We start from the raw sequence: 27,100 nt of genomic DNA, 5'->3' as shown, positions 1-27,100 counted from the left end.
TATTAAATATTACATAAGTAATAATATATATATATATATATATATATATATATATATATATATATATATATATATATATATATATATATATATATATATATATATATATATATATATATATATATATATAACAAATTTAAATATAGTTGTTATAATAATATTATTACTTTCATTATTATTATTAAAATAAATATCTATATTAATAATATTATGATATAAATATAAAATTTAATATATATGTATATATATGTATATTGTTATATTATTATTATTATTATTAATATTACAATTATCATTAATAATAATAATAATACTATTATAATCAGTATTATTATAATTAGTATTACGAATATCATTATTATTATTATTATTATTATTATTATCATACTTAGATTTATAAAAACATTACTATAATTATTATTGTTATTATTAGTATTAATAATTGTATTAATATATTATACTTGTTAATTATCTAAATTAAAGAATCAGAGATATATAAATAAACACATTTATATATATAAATTAAAATATACAAATATTCATATTTAAATACATAGTCTGATATATAAATACGATTTATATAAATAATTCTAGATAATTACATATTCAGTTTCCAATCACGATCACACTGTGTTTGATTATATTCTTTGTCCCTAAATTGTACAAATCAGTGATCGAATTAGATGAATGAATCCAAAATCTGTTAGCAACTCCTTTCTTCTTTTTATTTTTTCTTGTCTTCTCCTTATGGCCTCGAATATTTCTGTCGACCACCATCAATCCTACAAAACAACAGGTGATCAATTATTGTTGCAGTATTACTCACATTATACATATATAACTACATATACAAAGCATATAGATGAAAAGAGAGATATAGACTTACATTCACCATCACCATCGAATAATTCTGCTTCTATTTTCTATCATGAACCAAGAACACCACCATCAATAAACGAAAACCATCATCCTTGTTGTTGCCTACTACTTAAACCGAGCTTGAGACTCAGAACACACTATTCGAACACCAACATAAATTAAACCACCATTTTTTTTTCATCATCATCAAATCATATTAAAATCCGCAACTATCTTCTTGTGTCATTCGTGAACCACCAAAACCAACTAAACACGATCGTTTACTACCCATTAATACTCGAACATTGCTACTGCTAAGTTTAGTGGTTTCTATTCGACTTCATCACCAAAACAACCATCACCTCTCACCAATTATGTTTACTACCATCTTGTTTTGGTTTTGGGGGAGGACCACCAAATAATACCACCCTCACCGCCAACGTTTATCACCTTTCATCACAAATAAATGCCTCTGCTGCGATTACTGTTTCCATTCCAGCTGTAAAGCAACTTGCAACCATCAAACTTGCTCAGTTCGATGCTGCTATTCTTCTTCTGTTTTTTGCTTAAATGAAACCAAACACCCTTATATGTTTTTCTGATTTTCTTGTTGCATCCACCACCACCGTAATATTTTTGTAGCTACGAGTATCTTCTGTTTGCAACCACAATACCACCAACCATCTCTACCACTTTATCTCTCTTTTCCTTTGGTTTTCCAATCTGCTGCTTCTTTCTGTTTTCCCGTTTATGTTATCGTGCAAAAATAACAATAATGATGGTTGTTATATAAACAATGAATATTGTATCTGTATCGTGACTAGGATAGAGTTGAAAAAGATTAAAGTGAATGTATGTGTCCACACGATGTCTATCCGGATTCTATATTTTTTTTTTCTTTCCAAGTACGAATATCACTAAGGCAATTATCGGTGAGCTGTTGTGTATAGAATTATATTAGCATCATGGGTCAAATTGGGTGGGGTAACTTCAATCATGACCGACAAATTAGGAGTGGGAAATGGACTCGTGCATATTATATTAGGCTACATGTTCGGATATTAGTTGGATTTGATTATGGAGATGGGGCCGTAATTTGATTATTTTTTTATATACCAAGGTAATAATGCGCTAGATATTACGTACCCATTACAATTTATAAATCTTTGGTGACGAGCTCAAACATCCGCAACAAATGACTATATGTTGATGAAGACAAGGGAAAATGATAATCTTATTTTATGATGGTAACGGGTTACGTGATGATGACGTGATTAAGTTAAGATGATGGTAGTTATGATATTGTATGATGATGATCGAACGGGTATTGATGATGAATTAAAGTCATGGAGAATGATTTAAGCGATGTGGTGATATATAGGTTCGATAAGGATCATGATCATAATTTAAGATTATGATTGTGTATTAGTGAAATGAGGTATAGTTGATGAGGAAGAAGAAACACAGTCACGTATTGGTTATAAACATTTAATCCGTAAATTAAAACATAAAAATTGAGATAGTGTATTGGTTAAGGGGTGTGTTGGGTTATCGAGAGGTCACGGGTTCGAACTCCGACGAAGGCGTTATTTTTTTTTTTTGACTATTCCTTGAGGTAGTTTCTTCATTAAAAATTATTTTTATTATTATTATTATTATTATTATTATTATTATTATTATTATTATTATTATTATTATTATTATTATTATTATTATTATTATTATTATTATTATTATTATTATTATTAATGTTGTTATTATTATGAGCCATAGTTATGATTAATATTATTATTACTAATAATAAAAATATAATTATTATTATTATTAATACAATTAACATTATTCTTATTGTTACTATTAGTGATACCATTATTATGATTATTATAATTATTATCATTAGAATTAAAATGATTAATAAAATTATTATTATTATTAAAGTTATTATCTTTATTAAAATTATCATTTTTTTAAAAAAATTAACATTTTTTATTATTATTAGTATTACTATTATTACTATCATTATTATTACTATCCTTAATCTAGTATTATTGTTAAATTAGCAAATAAAAGATCTTTATATAAAAATATATTTAATACACATAACTTAACTATATTAATATCTTTATTTACTTAAAATATATAAAATGAATATATTTAATTAAATAATGAAACCTATAAGTTATTAATATAAAAATTAGATCACTAATAATAATATACATATATTTTGTTCGATTACGATTATATGATTTAATAGATATGCAAATAATATAGGTTCGTGAATCCGAAGCCAACCCTACACTTGTTCATTGTCGTCATATGTATTTTTACTACAAAATACAGAAGGTGAGTTTCATTTGCCTTTTTACCCTTTATATTTTTGGGCTGAGAATACATGCGAAATTTTTATAAATGTTTTACGAAATAGACACAGGTAATTGAAACTACATTATATGGGTGAATGATCGAAGCCGAATATGCCCCTTTTGCTTGGTAGCCTACGAATTAGTAAACCGATCTACTAATTGACGCGAATCCTAAAGATAGATCTACTGGGCCTAACGAACCTCATCCAAAGTACCAGATGCTTTAGTACTTCGAATTCATTTTTTTATCATGTCCGAAGGATTTCCCGGAATGATAGGAGATATTCTTATATGCATCTTGTTAATGTCGGTTACCAGGTGTTCACCATATGAATAATTTTTGTCTCTATGCATGGGACGTATATTTATGAGAACTGGAAATGAAATTCTTGTGGTCTATTAAAATGATGAAAATGAATGATTATGATAAACTAATGAACTCACCAACCTTTTGGTTGACACTTTAAATCATGTTTATTCTCAGGTATTAAAGAAATCTTCCGCTGTGCATTAGCTCATTTTAAAGATATTACTTGGAATCATTCATGGCATATTTCAAAAGACGTTGCATTCAAGTCGTTGAGTTCAGTAAAGATTAGGATTAAGTAAATGACAGATTAGATCATTTATAGATAGATATTATGAAATGGTATGCATGCCTGTCAACTTTCGATGTAATGAAAGTTTGTCTTTTAAAACGAATGCAATGTTTGTAAAATGTATCATATAGAGGTCAAATACCTCACGATGTAATCATATGTTATTGTATTCGTTCTTATGGATTAGGACGGGTCTTTACAGTCTATTGCTAGTTCAAGGTTGTTCAGGGTTTAATTAATATTTTTTCGGGATTAATCACTGTTTTTTGCATTTGTATTTAGAGTATTGTTGCACTCATGTATGTGAATTTGGTTCAGTTGTAAGGCAATGCTGTTCGATCAAGTAGGTTGTAGGATATGCTTAAGCATATCGTTACATTTACGTCAATTATAAGTTTAATGTTTTACATCTGTTTTAATTTAATTATTTAGATTTAGATTTATTTATGTTTATTTAGAAAAATTGAATATATTATTGATCCCAACGTTATTATTATTTTTTTATAAATTCTACTCAAATCTATACTATATAATAAAAGGGAGTTGAAGGTGAGGTCATCATGTGTTTCTATGAGTTGTAACATGCGTTTTTAAAGTTGTAATATGACAATTGGATGATGTAATATTTAAAAATAATATATTAATATAAATAAAAAATAATAAAACTGCATATTGAAAGTTGTATCTGTACAACATTGGAAATTCAGCTAACCATTTGCACGTTTCTTCTCCGGCACTCTTTACCCACAACCCAAAAATGAAATTGATTCTTCTCTTATACTTCTACATGCTTTCTTTATCTCCTCCTAATTCTTCATTTCATTATACTTATCACAAAAGCCCTAAATCTTAACTGGATATATGTATTGATCAATGCACGTAATCTAAGGTTTGATTTAGTTATTTTGTTTTTGTTGTTTTTGATTTTGTCACAGCTCGCATCTTCAATCTCAATGGAGTATTGAGAGTGACATATTATCATTATCATTATCATATATGTAATAACATTACCTTAATTTAGTTTCTCATGTCGTAGAGCTACTCTATCTACAAATCGGTTTTCTAATAGATAAACAACAAATTTTATTTGTGATGTAATTTTATTAGGTATAACTGTATAAGTATATGTATGTGTTGAGTATTCATCTCCATTCAACCTTTCTATCTTCCATCTTCAAGGTCAGTCAAGGTTACTAATTCATGTTTAAAAAGTTATCTTAATGTTTCTTGCTCATATGGTAATATGATTACTAATTCATGTTTAAAAAGTTATCTTAATGTTTGTGTTCATATGGTAAAAATGAATGTTTAAGATATTGATATGGATTGTGATTCTTCATTTGTTCATGTGAACCAGTTTGTGATATTAAGTGCATATTTAGAGTGCATATTAGGTGTTCGATGAAATGCCAAAATGCCTAAGTGATCAACAATAATAAGGTAAATCTTTAAATCAGAATTAAGTTGAGAATTAAGTTGTAAGCTTATGTTTAGAATGTTTTAAACTAACCATTTAGCTTCATTTTGTTATTTTTAATTTTAATTTAATGTATATATTTTTTTTTAACGGCCGGTTAGATTGTTAGTCACCCCACACACGCTAGAAGGAACCCGCTCTCGAATCTTCGCACTTACGTGCACCGGATCGATTTTATTATATACCTACACCTGCCAGTAGCAAAGCGTAGGGACCACAGACCCGAAGGTTGACTGTGTATACATAATATACGGTAAATCTCCCCCCATAAAATCGAACCCGCACCAATCGCAATTGAAAGGATACGGACCCACAGTCCAGGAGCTTGGTACCACTCAGCCAAGGGCTCGGTGGTAATTTAATGTATATCTTAGTCTTAGTTGTTACTCTGTTATTTAAGTATTTAAGTATTAAGTGTGTGCTTAAGTGAAGTTGAACAACAAGGGTATTAGTTAGAGTTGATTTTCAAGGCTGAAGAATTTCTTATATGTATAAACAATACATATAAGAAATTAGTGTTATTTTGGATCAAGGATTTAGTTGTACAATGTTACTTTGATTTCTACATTTTATTATATATATATAACGAGTAAACACGTTGATGAAAAAATTGATACTGAAATCAACCTTATTAGAATTATGAGCCTAAGAGCATTACAACCCGGGGAAGTTAGAATGCAAAATTAGAATACAATTTTGCTACCATCGCACCAGAGTTATGCACATTTTCATCAGCATTTTTGTTTGCTTGAATGGACATGGCTGTTGGAGGACATACAATCCGTTAATTATTGTTTCTATGATAAGTTATATGGTAACTTTGCATAAGTGCATATGATTTCACCTATTATCCATCTCACTATTATCCATCCAATTAGGGTTACTAGACCACACTCACTTTGGTAACTTTATACAATATGATGAGTGTGTTGAGTGATATTATTTTCACCTTAATATGTTGTACCAAAATAGCAATTTAGAATAATGGCTTTTTATCAAACCCGTGAATTCACGGGTCACTTAACTAGTTTGTAAAAATAATTCTCTTATACGGTGTTTTACACAAATTTTATTTTATTTTATTTTATTTTTAGACTTTATTTGATACGGAAAATATCAAAAACATATAGGGAGTATCAAAAATGTGGATATATGAAAAGTGAATTGTAAATATTACGTCCCACAGTTTGGTACGTAGCGGTCAAAAAAAGAAGTCAAAAAAAATCACGGGCAGCCGTAACTACCTTCAAGGAGACGATACCAATGCCCTTCTGAGAAAATTCAACGACTCACAAAAATCTTATTCCCAGGTAGTAATTTGCTACAACTGATTCTCTTATTTAACAATCTTTTTATGTTACTCAAATATCAATTAATCTTATTATGTAGGGTTTATTAATATTGTTGTTATTTTCACATTCAATCGTGATTTAAAGTTAATGTTTGTAGATACGTATTTCTAGCTTCAGATCTGCTTAATAAATACGATTACTTAGCTTTGTTTTACGAATGTCGTCTTAAATTACAGTTTCTGTTTGAACTTTCTGCAATTAATAGTTATAAAAACACTAGAATATGAATATGAATATGAATAATGTTTATTTTATATTGATAAATAAATATATATGTTATACAATTAATGTGAAAGTAATATAGTATGTGCAAGTTACTTCGTATGTTTTAGTGTAGCTCAAACTTGTACTGAAACCCTAGAAAAATACAAAGGGGGAAAGTTTTTGTAACCCTAATTTCTTAAGCTACATTGGGATTGCTTATTTATTAGGCGTTTTTTTATTTGTTGATCTCCATCTTGCGTTTATAAAAACGAATAAATACTTTAAAATAAGTAATCTTCCTTGAATTGTGAATTTGTAAATAGTTTGAAATACCATATATTCTATTGGATAATCAGAGGTCTTTATTTGGTTTGTGTTTGGATAGTGTTTTACACATCGCTTGTAATGGAGGGTATTGGAGCTGGTAATGGTGCATCTGCTGCAACTTTGGATCAATGGAGACAATATTCGAGGCTTTTTCAGTATTACCTTGATAAAACTACTCCACACACCACTTATAGGTGGATTGGGACAGCAACATTAGCATTTTTGTTTGTTCTGCGTGTTTTTTATCTTCAAGGGTTCTACATTGTTACCTATGGTCTGGGAATTTACATACTCAATTTGTTGATTGGGTTTTTGTCGCCACTGGTTGACCCTGAAGTCGACTCTACTGATGGTCCCATGCTACCTACTAAAGGGTCAGATGAGTTCAAGCCTTTCATTCGGCGTCTGCCTGAATTTAAGTTCTGGTATCTACTTAACACATTCACATAATCATTAACAATTTATCAAGTTTTTTGGTCATAGGATCCTAATTTCGTTCTGTTTTGATGGTTGAATTAAAAGGTATGCGATCACAAAGGCTTTCATCATATCAATTTTGATGACCTTTTTCTCGATGTTTGATGTCCCTGTATTCTGGCCAATACTACTTTGTTATTGGTTTGTGTTGTTTGCTTTGACAATGAAGCGCCAAATCATGCATATGATCAAATATAAATACATCCCATTTAGCCTTGGAAAACAGGTCAGTGTGCCACTATGGAACCTGGAATAAAAAAAAATGTATATATATTACAATATATTTACTATGATAAAGTTATTCTTCTGATTAACGTTTAACTGGTTTTTTAACAGAAATACGGTGGTAAGAAATCATCTTCAGCAGGTAGCAGTGCTGGTGGATCCCGAGCAGACTAAATGACATTTATTGAACATGGAATCGTTAGATATGATGCATTTTGGGTGTAAAACAAGTGATGATGTATTTGTTTATTTTATATTTTCAACTGGTAAGAAGTTTCAACCTTTACCTTAGCTAAGTGATAGTACGAGTTCTTTTACCACTGATATTATATGTGGTTAACTACATCATCTTTCTTTAGTTACATTATATTGATGGTTTTATATATATAGATCCCATATATAGGTTGACTAGTGTCACTTAAATATACATGAAAAATAATGTTGCTTGCATATTCGGAATGTCGTTAACCAATAATATATTCTGACTAATTCCAAACCCAATCTCGCTTGCATAGATCATTGTCGTGCAAAAATTGGTCTACTAGGTTTGTATTACAAGAGCCACTAAGTTTCAAGATATGTGTTTGGCTAGGCTTAATCAACTAGTTTGTAATGGGGATTAAGGATCGATGGCTTAATAGAAGAACAAGATGATCAAGAAAACTTTCTCGGTTTCTCTAGAATAGGCTACGGCCTTTAACTTTTATTAACATTCAAAATCAAAAACCGAATAATAACAAAACCAAACCAAATCTTAAATACATGAAAACAAGATATGATATATATATATATATATATATATATATATATATATATATATATATATATATATATATATATATATATATATATGTGGTAACTGAATAATTATAATTATAATAAAAGATTCTAACTTTCTCTCCAAGTCATGGTCAGAATGTTCCAGAATCAATCTAGGCCATTCGTTAACCTACTCCCATTCGTTCAGCCCACCACTAGAAGGTAGAAACTGTGTTTTGGCCCAAAGTATACCGATTGGGCCTCCTGGATTAAACACATATGGGTTACCAAACTCATATGCATCATCCTCCACTTCTTCAAAAAGACTCGTCCTCGAGTCTAAGAAAACAGAACACACATCGGTTAAGAAAATACTCTCCAGCTCCTTCATCTTGTCTTCAAACTTTACATGCTTTTGCACCCATTGTTTATTAGCTTCTTTCCGATAAACAATATTTTGTGGCACCCAACAAGCATTATCTTGCTGCACAATCTGATCACATACCTCTCTGATCCCCTCCCTTTCTTCGGAAAGACTCGACCTCGAGTCTGTCTTGTGTTCAAAATCATGTGCGATTGACAACACCAAATCTGCCAAAACGATGTTCCCTCTATTCTCTTGTGCCTCTTCCTCCTCAAAGATAGTCATCCTTGAGTCTGTCTCACCGATGATTAGTGATCCCGAAGGCGACCAGGTGAGATTCACTTCGTCTTCTTATGCTTCTTCATTGTCATATATAGGATCGGTATCTTCCTCTTCCCCATCAACAGGTGTTGTATCTTCAGTCAACATAATTTCAGGAACATACTCCATATTAGATATTTCATCAACCTTCATACTAATGGTCCGTACGGGATCATCATGATGGTCCCGCCTGAATCCTATCTGCGCATCAGCGAATGGATTCATATCTTCTTGTCGGTCTTTTGTTTGGTCTGAAGCATAGCGTTAATCATATTTATGATGTCCGCCCAACTCTAATACTGCTATCCTTCATCGCAAACGCTAAATCTCCAACTCTCTAACTCGTTGCTGCAAACGAGCAATCTCAGCATCACGAGGATCATTACCACTGCCTCTCTCGGCAATTCTGTGATTTGATCTCCTGTAATACCAACCAACATGTTCTCGTTTAGCCATGCCTGGGCTCTGATACCACATAATGGGGATTAAGGATCGATGGCTTAATAGAAGAACAAGATAATCAAGAAAACCTTCACGGTTTCTCTAAAATAGGCTACGGCCTTTAACTTTTATTAATATTCAAAATCAAAAACCGAATAATAAAAAAACCAAACCAAATCTTAAATACATGAAAACAAGATACGATATCTATGGTAACTGAATAATTATAATTATAATAAAAGATTCCGTCTTTCTCTCCAAGTCATGGTCAGAATGTTCCAGAATCAATCTAGGCCATTCGTTAACCTACTCCCATTCGTTCAGCCTGCCACTCGAAGGTAGAAACTGTTTTGGCCCAAGTTATACCGGTTGGGTCTCCTGGATCAAACACATATGGGTTACCAAACTCATATGCATCAGTTTGTCTGTCCTGTTGGTACCAAGATATGCTGCATAAGAAAAATCTGAAAGAAAATTCTAATTCCAAGATTAGGAAATATTGGAGGTGGCAATATGGGCAGGTTAGGTTACATATTGAAGCGGGTGAGTCCTTTTATTGCAGGTTGGGTAGACATGAAAACCGTTTATTTGTCTGTATCTGTAAATACTTAACGTATTAACATGATTACAAAGACAACATATGTGACAATGTTTATATTTCGATGAAGTGATTTAGAGGTTGTCTGACAATAACGCACCTGGAGCGATAATTAACCTGTATGAAGTCTTACCATATAATAGAGGTATCTTAGATTTGCCATATTTTTTGATGATGAAAGTAACTCAGGATTGAGTTATGTCTTGCCGTCTTGGGTAGATCTTTTCAGCAGCACAAAGAGGTATTTTAGTGAAATCATGTGAAACAATTTCAAATGCTTCACTCTTTAAAAGTAGGGTCATATCATAACTATAAACTTGCCAATGCGCTCGGTATAAACCACATAAGAAGATTGCTAGAGTTCTGTATGATGGAATTAACAAAGAAGATAAAAAGAATAATGTTTACATCAGGCCCATGAGTGTCAAGTGGATTCTGATCAACACTATAAAATAAGCATACATTAGTTTTGACAATCAAGGAGTATTTTAGCTATAATCTGCTTTATATACTCTTATAAAGAATGAGTTATCTATAGTTTTTATTATATTGCTAAAAGGATGATGTGATTATTAAGCTAATTCCTTTGTTAAGAAAAAATTAAAAAGAAAAAGAAAAAAATCTAAACATGGTAGATGATGTCATTAATCTAAATAATTTTGAATTAAAATTAAATCTAATTAATTAATTATTATTATTAAATCTTATTAATAATTATTTTAATTAATAACATTAAATAATTTTAAATTATTTTAATTAGTTATTTTGAATTGAGTACGAGAAAGTATAAAAGTTATGCAGAATGAAATCAATTCTACATTTATATTTTAATTTACACTTTTAAAATAAAGTGACAACCAATATTATCTCTTATGGTTGGATGTGGATTGTTAAATATGCATTTTAGGTGTTTGATGAAATGTTCAGCTGACGAGTTTCTTAGTCGGACTATGTGGTTTCTATTATATTGCTAAAATGATGATGTCATTATTAAGCTAATTCCTTTGTTAAGAAAAAATCAAAAAGAAAAAGAAAAAAATCTAAACATGGTAGATGATGTCATTAATCTAAATAATTTTGAATTAAAATTAAATCTAATTAATTAATTATTATTATTAAATCTTATTAATAATTATTTTAATTAATAACATTAAATAATTTTAAATTATTTTAATTAGTTATTTTGAATTGAGTACGAGAAAGTATAAAAGTTATGCAGAATGAAATCAATTCTACATTTATATTTTAATTTACACTTTTAAAATAAAGTGACAAACAATATTATCTCTTATGGTTGGATGTGGATTGTTAAATATGCATTTTAGGTGTTTGATGAAATGTTCAGCTGACGAGTTTCTTAGTCGGACTATGTGGTTCCACGGGTCATTAAACTAAATAACTTTAGCATTTATGTTCACTTAACACCTATTATTAAATAGTTTCGTTTAAACAAACTCGTGGTTCCACGGGTCATTTCACTAGTTTTATTATAAGATTTAAATAATAAACTTTTCCGTCAGGTACTTTCGACCCATTCGATATATTCAACCTGTTTAATCTGATGTGCTCTCCGATATTATGAAGATATAAATATAATCTGGTGATTATATAACTATTGAATAATGAAACTCCAATATGTAAACATATTATTAGTTTTTAATTATAGAGTACAAGGGAAACCTACCGGTTCTGGGCCATATAATACAATATGTTTTACCTGTGGGTTTTCATTATTCGGTAGTAACACGATTTTGTCAACTTTTAGACTGTTCGTGACTGTGTGACGTCAAAGACAAATAATATACTTATTGGTAATGTGGCAAGGTAATGAAGTGAAGTTTTTTTTAAAGGGGAGTGTAAAATTTGAGTGTAAAATTTGTGGTGGGTGATGTGGTAAAATATGATCGGTAGTTGAATATAAAATAAATAAATAAATAATATATAAAAATTAATGGTGGAATCTAATTGTTGAAAAAATTTTGACACGTTCTTTTTTTCCCGTCAAAATCTTGATTAACGCACCTTCAGCGTCACGGGTTACACTCCGTCATGGCGTCAGAGACTGCCATTTCGGATTATGCCACATAAGTGACTGATTTTTCTCTCACGCCCTTTAAGAATAGTCTTAGTACTTGCATGATTTTGGACATTATGGTAGATACTAATCAGCCCAAGATTAATGTTAGTACATCGTTGCCAACCAAATGATCATTGTTAAGTAAAATAATGCCAGACAGATAACCAGATACTGTAACAAATTCCAAAAGAAGGTGACTGTAAGTATCTAAAAGGGACTGGTAAACATACTTTAGAGAGATCTATATTGGTAATTTTTGATGTCACATTCCTTTAATGTAAATTAGATAAATCTAAATGTGTTACTGTTGAAGTGGGGCTAGGGTCAAAAGGTATAATGGTCAATCACTATCCACAAAACAAAAGGAATCAATGAAATCTTGCTAAGGATGAGGCCGTATCCTTGAATCTTTATCGCCATATATGGCTTGAAAACGACTGAAAGACACCGCTCTTAAGCAACCCAATGATAGATATTTAAGCTTTTAAGACATGCAGTGTATACTAAGATCTAGTCTAATCAGTATTATTGTTCTATCCACCATTCAAGGATAGCATTTTTCTTCATTGGATAATATAAGTACAGATTGTATCTTATTCAAATTCAAATTCAAGGTGAGATCGATTATAACTTATAAGGTGAGAAAATGGGTGGGCAGCTATGGTTAGGTAACGGGTCGAAATATTTTCAGGTCCGGAAAATTTAATTCTAATAAGTAGTGGGTGAATTGGTGCCCCGCTTGAAAATGTCTATTTTCGGTCCCATACGAGTTGTTACTATCAAGGTAGTCGTTGGCTAGTTGCATATAGGTTCAATGTGTAAAAAAAAAATTAAAAAATAAATCTAAATTTGCTTTACATTTGTTATGTTTATGCAAGTTCAGAAGGTAGAAAATGGAAAAGAAATTAATCAATAATAAAATTCTCAAATCTTGTTATTGTTTCTACAATGCTTACATATTATATGATTAATGATACGCATAATGATTCGTCTCAAAAATAGGCAAGCATCTCGGCAAAGATCCTACCCGGCACCGCACGTCTCGGAATACGGACCCTTTCCCGACACCTATCCGACGACATCTCAGCAACTTTACCACGCCGGGCGAATGACTAGAGTGCGAGCTCGGATGACATACACGTAGCCGGCGTCATGCAGCCAGTCATGATAACTATAACCGTGAAGAAACACTTGGAACAAATAGAAAGCAAAACCTTCCCGGCTAGACTGAGATCACCGTGATGCCTTAGCCGGAACCAACATGCCGTCAGCATCGTCACGACATTGAGACCCGACACAAGGATACTCTCCCGGGACAAGCATGACGTCCCGGAGAAGGTACATTGTCCCTGAGCAGACACTTCATCCCGGAACGAGTACCTGACAACGGAACAAGCATGCAAGCAAGTTGCATGCCACGTCAGCCAGCGAATCTAGGGAAGTTTGTTAGGATCTGTTATTCCCATGAAAAGGACAGGTGCCACGTCACCCCTCGGCATTGACAAAGTTTGTTACAACCATGAAAGGGACATGTGCCACGTCACCATCCCCTCTCAAACATCTATAAATACGTAAACAAGATCTTTCATTCGAAAAACACTGGATGTATTAATGTTACTCTGCCCAAATCAATTACGATAACATTACTCCAGTCGTTAAACCAATTCCGGCCGGTGCTCCGATCATCGTCGGAGTTAATCCTCACTCTTAGATATTAGCTTATTTGATTCCGATCGAATAAGGTTAATTCAATCGATTTTTTTACGCCCTTGGAATCCAGATTCTAAATCGGGGTTTGCACAATTATTGGAGTTAAAACGTTCGACTTACTATTTTTCCCAAATCAAGCACTCAAACCCGAAATCTACTCACACCAGACGATTTTGGTTTGATCAAATGGCGCCACCTAAAGGTACGAACAACACAATGAAACCAAGTAGCGAAACGGCAAGCAAGAAAGGAACGAACGACGACGTTCAACCACCTCTAAACAAAGGAAGCTCACCACCGGTGGAGCCACCTCAACCCCAAAAACAATCAATCGCTCACATCCATTCCGGTGACGAGTCGGGAGACGAGATGAATGTCTCCGACGACGACGAGGATACACATGAGGGATCACCGCTCGGTGGAGAGAGGTTGAAGCTCGGCACTCTTGGTCTTAAAACTGGTGGTTCAAGCGGCATCAGATCGTCTCACAACGACACCGACACGATCACCAAAATGATCTCTGCCGACGTTGAGAAACAAGTGATCGAAAAGCTAAAGTCCATGCTGAACGATAGCAGTCTAGCAGAGAAGCAGCAATCGCAAACTCTAGACATTCTGAAAATCAGCCCAATGTTAAACGTCGGCGCGGGAAGCGAGGGTGTCACCATAGCTTCCGGGAACGCATGGCTGACCGAGCTCCTCATGCAGGATGCGCCGCCGGCATACAAACACTCGCTGTCGCAACCCGCTGTCCAGGGGACTGCACTCGAAAATCTGTTCGCCCTAATCACCAGTAACAAAGCAAAGCGACCGGTTGAGATGTCAGCTACTAGCCAAAAGCTGTGTGAACGGATCGCTGGCTGCATACTCCCTGCTAACATCCTCATACCGGTCACTTTGGGGGTGTACAATGGCACTACTGACCCGGACGATTTCCTACAGATCTTTGAGGGCACCATGAAAACCCAACATTGGAGTGATGAGGTAGCGTGTCATCTCTTTACGACTGTACTACAGTCGGCTTCCAGGGAATGGTTCGCAAAATTACCACCTAACGGAGTCACATGCTTCGCGGACTTGCGGGAAAAGTTTCTCATGCAATATCAGAACCTCCGCCGACACACGTATACACACCTGTATGCTCACGAAATCCCGATGTACCGGGGAGAGAAAATCGAAAGCTTCATCACGAGATACATGCTAGAATGTCAAAAAATCCCAGGACTCCCGAAAACACAACAGATTTCCGGATTCATAACGTGCCTGGACAAAGATGCACACCCGTCGCTTGTCTCTGAACTCCGATGGAACATCCCGGGTACATTTGCAGACGCTGTGACGGTAGCAAGGCAATACCAACACTCTGGGAGGGAGAGATAGGCCGGGTATCACTGGGAAGAGAAGAAAAGAGAAGAGGAAAGGAGAAGCGACAGCAGGCACCGTCATGACAGCAGCAGACGCAGTAAAAGCCATCACAAAAACCACAATAGCCACGGCAAAAGCCATGACAGCCACATACATGACAGGAGCAGCCGAAGACCATATGATAAGGGGTCCCTAATCGACAGCCTATCCAAAACTCCAAGGGAAATACTGTTAACAGAACCCGTAAAGGCAAAGTTTACCCCTCCGGCACCACTGGAAAAACGTGACGATCAAAAGTCAGACAAGTATTGTGAGTTCCATGAAGACAATGGCCATGACACCGATGAATACAAGGCGTTGATACGTGAAATCATCGCCAAAATCAAAGCTGGTGAACTCAATCACTTGTTGTCATGATGGAAGTTCAAAAAGGCTGATCCCAACAAAACATTCAGTTGGCAAAAGAAAGACGGCAAGAAACGTGAGAAGGCGAAAGACAAAGTTGTCATTAACATGATCAACGTTGAGAATGACGAGTTTTATTCGCAAAACTCCTGGACAGATGCCGCCAACACATTCCCAGGACTACCGCCACGATACTCTTGGGATAAACCGGTAGTCATTACCGGCCTGATAGATGTGTTCCCGGTCAGCGAAATGTACACTGACACGGGAAGTGAAGTCGAAGTCTTGTATGCTCATTGCCTTTCCCGGCTCCCAAAATGTGTCGGAAGCAAGATGAGACAATCTAACGCCGTCATCTTCGGATTCTCAGGTTGCACTGAAGAAGCAATTGGTAGGCTCAAGACAACGGTCACGGTGGGTGTTCAACCCTACCTCCGTAGCGAATTCATTGACTTTTATGTCGTCAAATCTATGACTGCTACAAATGTGATACTAGGAAGACAATTCTTCAAGAAGTTCGGTGCAATAGCGTCTAACGCTCCTGGCATACTCAAGCTACCAACCCGACATGGCGTGGCCACGGTTCAATCCATCCTACACCTTTTCCCGAGAATGAAGGCATTCGAGAGGGGAAATACGCCGAATCATGGAAGGCATCACACGTCATGAAAGAAAAGCGTGTTTCTGTCCTCAAAAGGCTAACCTTCTTCTCCCCGCCGGCACACCCCGGCAGTAAAACTTCAGTCATAATTAATACAGTGGGGAAGGAAGTTGCCGGCAGACATCGCCGGTTAAGATGGGAAAAATCATTTAACAGTGTGCATGGAACAACTAAAAACCTTAATCCGGCACTTAAACGTTCCAAGCCAGAAAGTTGTGAAAGCTCTAACCAAGATGGAACACCGGTTAAGGGAAACATAAGTGGCTAGATGCTACACTAAAATTTCGATGGATACCGTGATTGAAACTGATCACTTCAACTTACGGCTATCTTGATGTTTATGCCTTTCTTTTTCAATAAAGAATCTATTTATGTTTTTCATTTTCAGGAATGAATAAAAGCATTTTACCGTTTACAATAACTTTTTCATTATGTTATTTACAAACGATGTTCATGTGTTAATAATCAGTTAGCGGCAAACGGATTCCGGCATCCACGTAAGTCCCACACTAGTTATTATGTACCCCGTTAAGAGGTGATTGTCTAGCCCTCGTCGGTACAAGTTTATACTGATAAACGGCCAATGAGTAGATGGCATAAACACGCGTGACTGCACGGTGTACATGCCAAAACTAACACAAGTGTAGTCTAAACCTACATACGAAGATATGAACTAGTTCAACAAGAAAGCATGACAATCACATAAACATTCGCATGGTTACACAACCACAACGGGGCAACCGTTGCAAAAATTGGCATCCAAGATACATGCCTCGGCATACAAATCCCTATATTATTTAAATCAGATATTCACCGCTGCCTGCGCCGTACGAACCTCCTGAAAGGCATTCACCTTGACCTTGTCGACCATCTCCGGATTAAAAACAAAGTCGGATCCGAGATAATGCCTCCATACAAGCTGAAATGTATCAGATGCGCCGGCGGCACCAAACCACTTCATGGAAACACCGAATGGTCCCTACGACGAGACCATACACCTTTTTAGGGAAGACGGAAACTCAGACCCCAACCGGTCAGACTCTCCAAAAGCAGCCTTCAACGTCACTTACAGATCCCGAGCAGTGGACTCCTGGGTCATGACAGGCTGCTTTCCATGGTTAAAACTGACCAGAAAAGAAGTGGTATAAGCCGCAGGAGCTCAGACCCGAGCAGCTCACGGCTTATCAACAGATAGGGCGGAAATGAATCCCAACATATTCGAAAAAACCCTTTAGAGTTGATACCTTTGTGGACATCATAGTTGACACTGTGACGATCGCTCCAAATCCATATGGACGAACACGTCATTTATTGATTTCATTGCGAGGTATTTGACCTCTATGTGATACGTTTTGTAACATTGCATTCGTTTGAAAAGGTATTTCATAAATGAATATATAAATTCCAGTTTTTTTTTACATCTGATGATTCCTACGTATAGACAATCACCATTTAAATGGTTTACAATAATACATCTGTTGACAATACAGTCAAAATAAGATACATGGTAATGGTTTGATGAATGCAAGTTTCTTGTATATAGCATGTATGACTCCAAGCACATAACTTGTATCACGTATGAGAAAACAGCGGAAGACTTCTAGAATCCTGAGAATAAACATGCTAACAAGTGTCAACACAAAGGTTGGTGAGTTCATAGTTTTAATATTACACATAATCCGTATATCAATGTGGATTACAAAAGTTCAGTTGTTTTATTCAAAACGTTTATCAATAGGTTTTACATAAAAGGTGAATCACAAGATTTCAGTTGTTTCATCCGAAACGTTTATCAATCAGTTCTACAAAATTGAGCACCCTGATAACTAAACTTAACGTATATATAATTTATACCCTTTGTATAATCATCTTAATAATACACGCAAACCAACGTGTATGCTTCTCAAATAGCATACGTCCATTAAAAGGCTAGTGCTCTAGCTCGGACGGGGATATCAAGCCCTATGGATCCATATATAACTACTCGCGCCCACCAGTTCTTATAACCGGCAGTTACTAGTTACCAAAGCTAAGGGATTTTCGGTTCAAACTCGGTGTAGAATTTAGTATGTACTTGTATCCATTGTGTTTAAAATAAAGTGCATGTATTCTCAGCCCAAAAATGTATATTGCAAAAGCAGTTAAAAAGGGAGCAAATGAAACTCACGCAAAATCAGTTTTAGCATTTGTATCCATTTAGTAATACAATTATAAAAGCATTGCATGTATTCTCAGCCCAAAAATATAGATTGCAAAAGCAATTAAAAAGGGATCAATGAAACTCACAGTTTAATATTGATATACAATATTGCAGGAAAGCACGTAGACGCATCGGAGATGATAAACACGAGGTTTGATTCACAAAAATACCCCCGAACATTACCCATAATTTCCTTGGCAATAACCCATATTTTCCTTAGCTCTAGCTCGCTCGGAAACTCGTTTTGAAAATTACTTGGACAGCACTCCGTCGTAATATTTTTTGTACATTATTATTTTTGTATCGCAAAAATAATAACACTAATAATAATAAAAAATAATAAGATTAATAATAATCTTATTATTAATAATAATAATAATAATAATAATAATAATAATAATAATAATAATAATAATAATAATAAATAATAAATAATATTACGGAGTATATATATATTTGTGTATGTGTGTGATTTAAATCGAGCGAAAACACTGAAATTTATAGATGTGGCCTGAAATCTGGAGTCATGCGACTCGCATGGAAATGGCCTTCTGGCCATGCGACTCGCATGAGGACCAGGGACAGCTCACATTGTTTTGGCTCCTAGCTTGTCGACATAATATAAAATAAATATAAATATATAAATAATTAATATAATTATTTATATATTATATTTTATTCTTGTGCATAGTAGACTAGATATTTTTGGTCCGTTGCGTCGGGCGTTTCTTCTTGACTCGGGTCCCGGTTCCGGATTTTCAGACGTCCTTGCGTACTATTTTATATCGTGTACTTTGCGTTCCGCAACTTGTACTCTTGTCATTTTTTAGACGTTCTTCATCAATAATTTGAACCTTTTTAATTGTATCTTGTACATTTGAGCATTTTGGACCTTTCCGTCTTCAATTCTTCGTTTTCGCCTTTTGTCTTCGCACTTATTAAATATAAACGAATATTACTTGAATATGGAACAATTACAACTAAAATCCTGTCTTTCTTGGGGGATAATGCTATGAAATATATGTTCCTTTTTAGCCTTATCAATAGCCTTAAATTATCCCTTAATTATATCACTCAAAGTGTATCTTAAACTTTCGAGTGTTTTGGTCATTTACTTCTATAAATCATCGTCTCGCTATTTGTTAAAATACATTTTTATAATAGCGTTTTACTGTAGCAAATTTTCTGTAGCAAAGACAAATTTTACTGTAGCAATTCACTGTAGCAAAGTCAATTTCACTGTATGTCATAACCCGTCCTTAACCCTAAGAACGAGTTAGATAACGTATGATTTCATTGCGAGGTATTGACCTCTATATGAGACATTTTTAAAAGAAAACTGCATATATTTTACATTACAAACCACAAATCTTATTTTTGATACAAGCTTTAGACAATAGAAAGATGATTATCGTTTAGCGATAATCTTCGACTTACAAACTTTACAAATAATGATAACAACACGATTTCTAGTATATTTTACAACACAAATCCTCGGGTATGCAGTTTTATTTTTGACACAAATATGCGTACGCAAGATCCTGCTCAAATTCAACATAATGCAGCAGAAACTTCTAATTATCACCTGAGAATAAACATGTTTAAAACGTCAACATAAAGTTGGTGAGATATAGGTTTAGTGCCGGCAGCAATATATATATAGACCACAAGATTTCATATATAAACAGTTTAATAAAAATATTCTAAGTGGTTGAGCACTTGGTAACCATACTTAACATTTAATCACGTCGCATATTCCCTTTATTATGAAATCTTACTACACCGTACCAAGTGTAGTCACGAAACGAAGTACTGTGCAACCGTTGAATACTGGTCGTCCAGTCCGGTTGGGGTTGTCAGGCCCGATAGATCTATCAACAGGATTCGCGTTTACAATACCGCTGTAAATATTAGTTACCAAGCTACAGGGAAGTATGCCAGTGGTACAACTCAACGTAGAATATATTTTTCAGTTACTTGTGTCCATAACGTAAAACATAAAATACATGTATTCTCATCCCGAAATATTTAGAGTTTAAAAGTGGGACTATATACTCACTTTCGTCTTGAAGATATGTAATTTCGACTTGGTCTCCGATTGATATCACAAACCTATCCATATATAGTTTATCAATATATTTCTATTTTAAACAATCGTCACCCATATATACTTTTTATACTTTTAATAGTTTTAATAATTTCTTAGTCCGTAGTTAGCAGTCCGATGTTAGTAATTCAATTTTAATGGTTCATTTTTAGGTGTTTAATAAACCCCCAATGAAATAAATAAAAACCCCCATCGTATATGTATTGGTCGAGATTAATCTTGACACATGGTACCGGTGTTGTCAAATGACGTGTTGCGTACATAAAGTACCGGTGTTGTCAAATGACGTGTTGCGTACAATCATGGGATCTTATGATTAATCTTCTCGTATTGTTTACGGGTGATCCTGAACCATATAAAATTAAATTATGAGTACATATATATAAAATATCATGTTATTTTAAAAAGATGTGATTTATTTAATTTTCTCCAATTATTTTCGTAGCCAAACTAGTCTTAGATATCCGATCTCGTTTTGGTCATAGTTTCTTCGTTACAACTCCGTTTTCGTTGATTCAACTTGCCACTTCCTTGGATCGAGTCCCTCTTTAAGACTATGAACTGTAAATACCTTAGTTTGTATTCGAAATCACAGGTCATAGGTCAAACTTTAGTGAAACTTATGAAGTTAATCATTTTCCATCATGTAAACAACCTTAAATGATTATTTTTCTAAAAATACTTATACTTTGAGTTAAATCATGAAATTTTTATGTGTTATCATATTCATAGTAAAAATCATTTTTCCAGAAAATAAACCTCCAATTCAAAGTTTAAGATGGTTTTTAATTATCCAACCCAAAACAGCCCCCGGTTGCACCCCGACGTCATAAAAACAGTTTTTAAGGTGTTCTTTGAAAAACTAAGTTATACCTTGTTAAATTAGCATATTTTTAAGTTATATTACAGGTCTTGAAGTATTTTAAAAGTTAAGTTAGAAGGATCTATTTAGTTTGCGAACAAGTTTGAAATCATTCAAACTATGTTCTAGTTTATAAACTCTTATATATATAGCTATAAATATATGAATTGAAAAAGAGTTGAAGTAGAGTTTTTACCTCAAGTTTAAAATGTAAAGTTGCTGGAAAGAAGTAGTAAAATAAAAGTTGAGAGAGTTCTTGCAAGTGTGTGTGAAAATTGGAAGTAAAATTTGGAAAATGAATGTGTAAAAATGAGTTAGAAATGGTGCTTATTTATAGGCTTGAAAATTTGGCGCCTATTTTATCGTTACCTGAAGGGAACGATGATTTTGAAATATATTGTGACGCTTCGCGACAAGGTTTTGGTTGTGTTCTTATGCAACGAAAGAAAGTTATTGCATACGCATCTCGACAATTGAAGATTCACGAGCGGAATTATACGACGCATGATCTAGAACTGGGAGCAGTCGTGTTTGCGTTAAAGATATGGAGACACTACTTATATGGGGTTAGATGCACTGTGTTTACTGATCATAAAAGTCTTCAACATATTTTTGATCAGAAACAGCTGAACATGAGGCAACGTAGGTGGGTCGAGTTAATAAACGACTATGATTGTGAAATTCGTTATCATCCCGGGAAAGCGAATGTGGTGGCTGACGCACTAAGCAGAAAGGAACGAGAACCAATTCGAGTACGAGCGATGAACATAAAAATTCGCATGAATCTCAACTCACAAATCAAAGAAGTTCAACGAGAAGCACTTACTAAAGAAAATATAGGAAATGAAATAATGAAGAAGTATGAGAAGCAACTCGTTATACGGGAAGATGGAATTCGATATTTTGCAAACCGTATTTGGGTACCGAAGTTGGGTGGATTAAGGAAGTTGATATTGAACGAGGCACATAAGACAAAATACTCGATACATCCTGGAGTTGGAAAGATGTATCAAGATCTTAAGACACATTATTGGTGGCCTAACTTAAAGACAGACGTTGCAACATATGTTGGGGAGTGTTTAACTTGTTCCAAGGTCAAGGCAGAACACCAGAAACCATCAGGGTTACTTCAACAACCAGAAATCCCAGAATGGAAATGGGATGGTATTACCATGGATTTCATCACGAAGTTACCAAAGACTGCCTGGGGATACGACACCATTTGGGTGATTGTTGATCGTCTTACCAAATCTGCCCATTTCTTGCCTATAAAGGAAACGGATAGAATGGAGAAACTATTACGATTGTATATAAAGGAAATTGTTTCAAGGCATGGAATACCTATTTCCATTATATCCGATCGTGATAGTAGATTTACCTCAAAGTTCTGGCAATCACTGCAGGAGGCACTAGGAACTCGTTTAGATATGAGTACCGCATATCATCCGCAAACCAACGGGCAGAGTGAAAGAACGATTCAGACTCTTGAAGACATGCTCAGGGCATGTGTGATCGATTTTGGAAACGGATGGGATAAGTATCTACCGTTAGCAAAATTTTCGTATAATAATAGTTATCATGCAAGCATTAAAGCTGCACCATTCGAAGCATTGTATGGAAGGAAGTGTAGATCTCCTATCTGTTGGAATGAAGTAGGAGATCGACAATTAACTGGTCCCGAGATCATACACGAAACGACTGAGAAGATAGTACAAATCAAGGAGAGATTGAAAACAGCCCGAAGTCGCCAAAAGAGCTACGCCGATGTCCGAAGGAAACCATTAGAGTTTCAGATTGGGGACATGGTTATGCTAAAGGTGTCACCTTGGAAAGGTGTAATACGTTTCGGTAAAAGAGGTAAACTGAACCCAAGATATGTAGGCCCGTTCAAGATCATCGGACGCATTGGACCGGTAGCTTATCGACTCGAGTTACCGCAACAACTCGCCGGAGTACACAATACCTTTCACGTCTCAAACCTTAAGAAGTGTCTTGCAAAGGAAGACCTCACCATTCCTCTTGAAGAAATCCATGTCGATGAGAAACTACAATTCATCGAAGAACCAATCGAAATCATGGATCGTGAAGTTAAACAGCTCAAGCAGAGCAACATACCAATCGTTAAGGTTCGTTGGAATGCTCGAAGAGGTCCTGAGTTTACTTGGGAACGAGAGGATCAGATGAAACAAAAGTATCCACACTTGTTTCTCGATGACGCAAAATAGGTACAATTTTAAAATTTCGGGACGAAATTTATTTAACGGGTAGGTACTGTAACGACCCGCACTTTTCCGATCGTTCTATACTTATGAGATTAATATTTACATAAATTAAACCTTACCAACATGATAAGCAATCCAAATTGTTGAGACTTATGTTTTTGAAAAGAGTTTTACACAACGTTTGACCGTCTAGTTTGACCGATGATATCACGAACTATACAATATATGATAATTATACATACATATTTAACATGATCTAGGATGTTTTAATATCTCATTTTGTATTAATAACAAAAAGTCATAAGTATATTTTGAAACTACTAACTTAAGTTTTCAAAACAATAACCTACGTAACGTTATTTGACATAAATACTGATGATTTATAATGTTTATACATATATCGTATAAGTAATGTATTTAATCATTTTTAAAGGGCTTTTATACATAAAACAATATAAGTATATTTACAAAAGATAGTTATATTTGAATTCTCGTTCCGTTTCCTCAATAATCCTATACGTATATCTAGGGTACTATACACAGCTTCTAGAAGTATTTACTATTGGTATATACCAATAGAAATCTTCAATTATTGGAATAATATGTCATTCATGACATAATAAATTTTAACTTATCTTAGATATTTTCACTAAAAACCAAATTTTCAAGCCTATAAATAAGCACCATTTCTAACTCATTTTTACACATTCATTTTCCAAATTTTACTTCCAATTTTCACACACACTTGCAAGAACTCTCTCAACTTTTATTTTACTACTTCTTTCCAGCAACTTTACATTTTAAACTTGAGGTAAAAACTCTACTTCAACTCTTTTTCAATTCATATATTTAAAGCTATATATATAAGAGTTTATAAACTAGAACATAGTTTGAATGATTTCAAACTTGTTCGCAAACTAAATAGATCCTTCTAACTTAACTTTTAAAATACTTCAAGACCTATAACATATATTAATTATATGCTAACTTAACAAGGTATAACTTGGTTTTTCAAAGAACACCTTAAAAACTGAATTTACGACGTCGGAGTGCAACCGGGGGCTGTTTTGGGTTGGATAATTAAAAACCATCTTAAACTTTGAATTGGAGGTTTATTTTCTGGAAAAATGATTTTTACTATGAATATGATAACACATAAAAATTTCATGATTTAACTCAAAGTATAAGTATTTTTAGAAAAATAATCATTTGAGGTTGTTTACATGATGGAAAATGATTAACTTCATAAGTTTCACTAAAGTTTGACCTATGCCGTGTGATTTTGAATACAAACTAAGGTATTTATAGTTCATAGTCTTAAAGAGGGACTCGATCCAAGGAGATGGCAAGTTGAATCAACGAAAACGGAGTTGTAACGAAGAAACTATGACCGAAACAAAATCGGATATCCAAGACTAGTTTAGCCACGAAAATAATTGGGAAAAAATTAAATAAATCACATCTTTTTAAGTTAACATGATATTTTATATATATGTACTTATAATTCAATTTTATATGGTTCAGGATCACCCGTAAACAACACGAGAAGATTAATCATAAGATCCCATGATTGTACGCAACACGTCATTTGACAACACCGGTACTTTATGTACGCAACACGTCATTTGACAACACCGGTACCATGGGTCAAGATTAATCTCGACCAATACATATACGATGGGGTTTTATTTATTTCGTTGGGGGTTTTATTTATTTCATTGCGGGTATATTAAACATCTAAAAATGAACCATTAAAATTGAATTACTAACAACGAACTGCTAACTACGGACTAAGGAATTATTCAAAGTATTAAAAGTATAACAAGTATATATATGTGACGTTTGTTTAAAAAGAAAAGGTATTGATATATTATATATGGATAGGTTCGTGATATCAACCGGAGACCAAGTCAAATTATATATATATCTTCAAGACGAAAGTGAGTATATAGTCCCACTTTTAAACTCTAAATATTTCGGGATGAGAATACATGTATTTTATGTTTTACGTTATGGACACAAGTAACTGAAAAATATATTCTACGTTGAGTTGTACCACTGGCATACTTCCCTGTAGCTTGGTAACTGTTATTTACAGCGGTATTGTAAACGCGAATCCTGTTGATAGATCTATCGGGCCTGACAACCCCAACCGGACTGGACGACCAGTATTCAACGGTTGCACAGTACTTCGTTTCGTGACTACACTTGGTACGGTGTAGTAAGATTTCATAATAAAGGGAATATGCGACGTGATTAAATGTTAAGTATGGTTACCAAGTGCTCAACCACTTAGAATATTTTTATTAAACTGTTTATATACGAAATCTTGTGGTCTATATATATATATTGCTGCCGGCATTAAACCTATATCTCACCAACTTTATGTTGACCTTTTAAAACATGTCTATTCTCAGGTGATTACTAAAGCTTCCGCTGCATTATGTTGAATTTGAGCAGGATCTTGCGTACGCATATTTGTGTCAAAAATAAAACTGCATACCCAAGGATTTGTGTTGTAAAATATGCTTGAAATCGTGTTGTTATCATTATATGTAAAGTTTGTAAGTCGAAGATTATCGATAAACGATAATCATCTTTTTATTGTCTAAAGTTTGTAACAAAAAATAATGGTTATGGTTTGTAATGTATAATATTTGCAGTTTCTCTTTTAAAAATGTCGCATATAGAGGTCAATACCTCGCAATGAAATCATACGTTATCTAACACGTTCTTATGGTTAAGGACGGGTTATGACATGTGGTATCAGAGCGGTGGTCTTAGCGAACCAGGTTTGCATTAGTGTGTCTAACCGATAAGTCGTTAGGATACATTAGTAAGTCTGGACTTTGACCGGGTCTGATTTAAAAACCATTGCTTATCATTGTTGGTTAAAATTTATATGTAAATATTATGTAGTACTAATGGGTTAGTTGTTGTATGATAGATGTCGGGCTCAAAACTTGTTATCACATTCAGCGACTCCGAACCAGAATCTTCAGATGGTGTTCCAGTCATTAACCTATCCGATGACGAAAATAATATCTTTGGGGAAGACTCACAAATTCCGGATGAACCGACTATAGAGAACTCGGAAAGTGAACCCGAGGAGGAAAGTGAACCCGA

General features: G+C 34.1%; 1 protein-coding gene across 1 annotated transcript; it reads left to right on the top strand.

Annotated features, from left to right (window-relative positions):
• The first annotated feature begins 6,469 nt into the window (after positions 1-6,469).
• Positions 6,470-8,225, top strand: LOC139852798 (protein RER1A-like). The gene is made up of 4 exons (XM_071842129.1): positions 6,470-6,607; positions 7,239-7,605; positions 7,703-7,883; positions 7,994-8,225. The coding sequence occupies exons 2-4, from the start codon at positions 7,259-7,261 to the stop codon at positions 8,054-8,056; spliced, it is 591 nt and encodes a 196-aa protein (XP_071698230.1). The 5' UTR covers positions 6,470-6,607; positions 7,239-7,258; the 3' UTR covers positions 8,057-8,225.
• The last annotated feature ends 18,875 nt before the right edge of the window (positions 8,226-27,100 follow it).

The sequence above is a fragment of the Rutidosis leptorrhynchoides genome, chromosome 6 (genome assembly GCF_046630445.1).
Source record: "Rutidosis leptorrhynchoides isolate AG116_Rl617_1_P2 chromosome 6, CSIRO_AGI_Rlap_v1, whole genome shotgun sequence".
Lineage (NCBI taxonomy): Eukaryota > Viridiplantae > Streptophyta > Magnoliopsida > Asterales > Asteraceae > Rutidosis > Rutidosis leptorrhynchoides.
The sequence above is the reverse complement of the archived record's forward strand: the minus strand, read 5'-3'. Positions and strand labels throughout refer to the sequence as shown.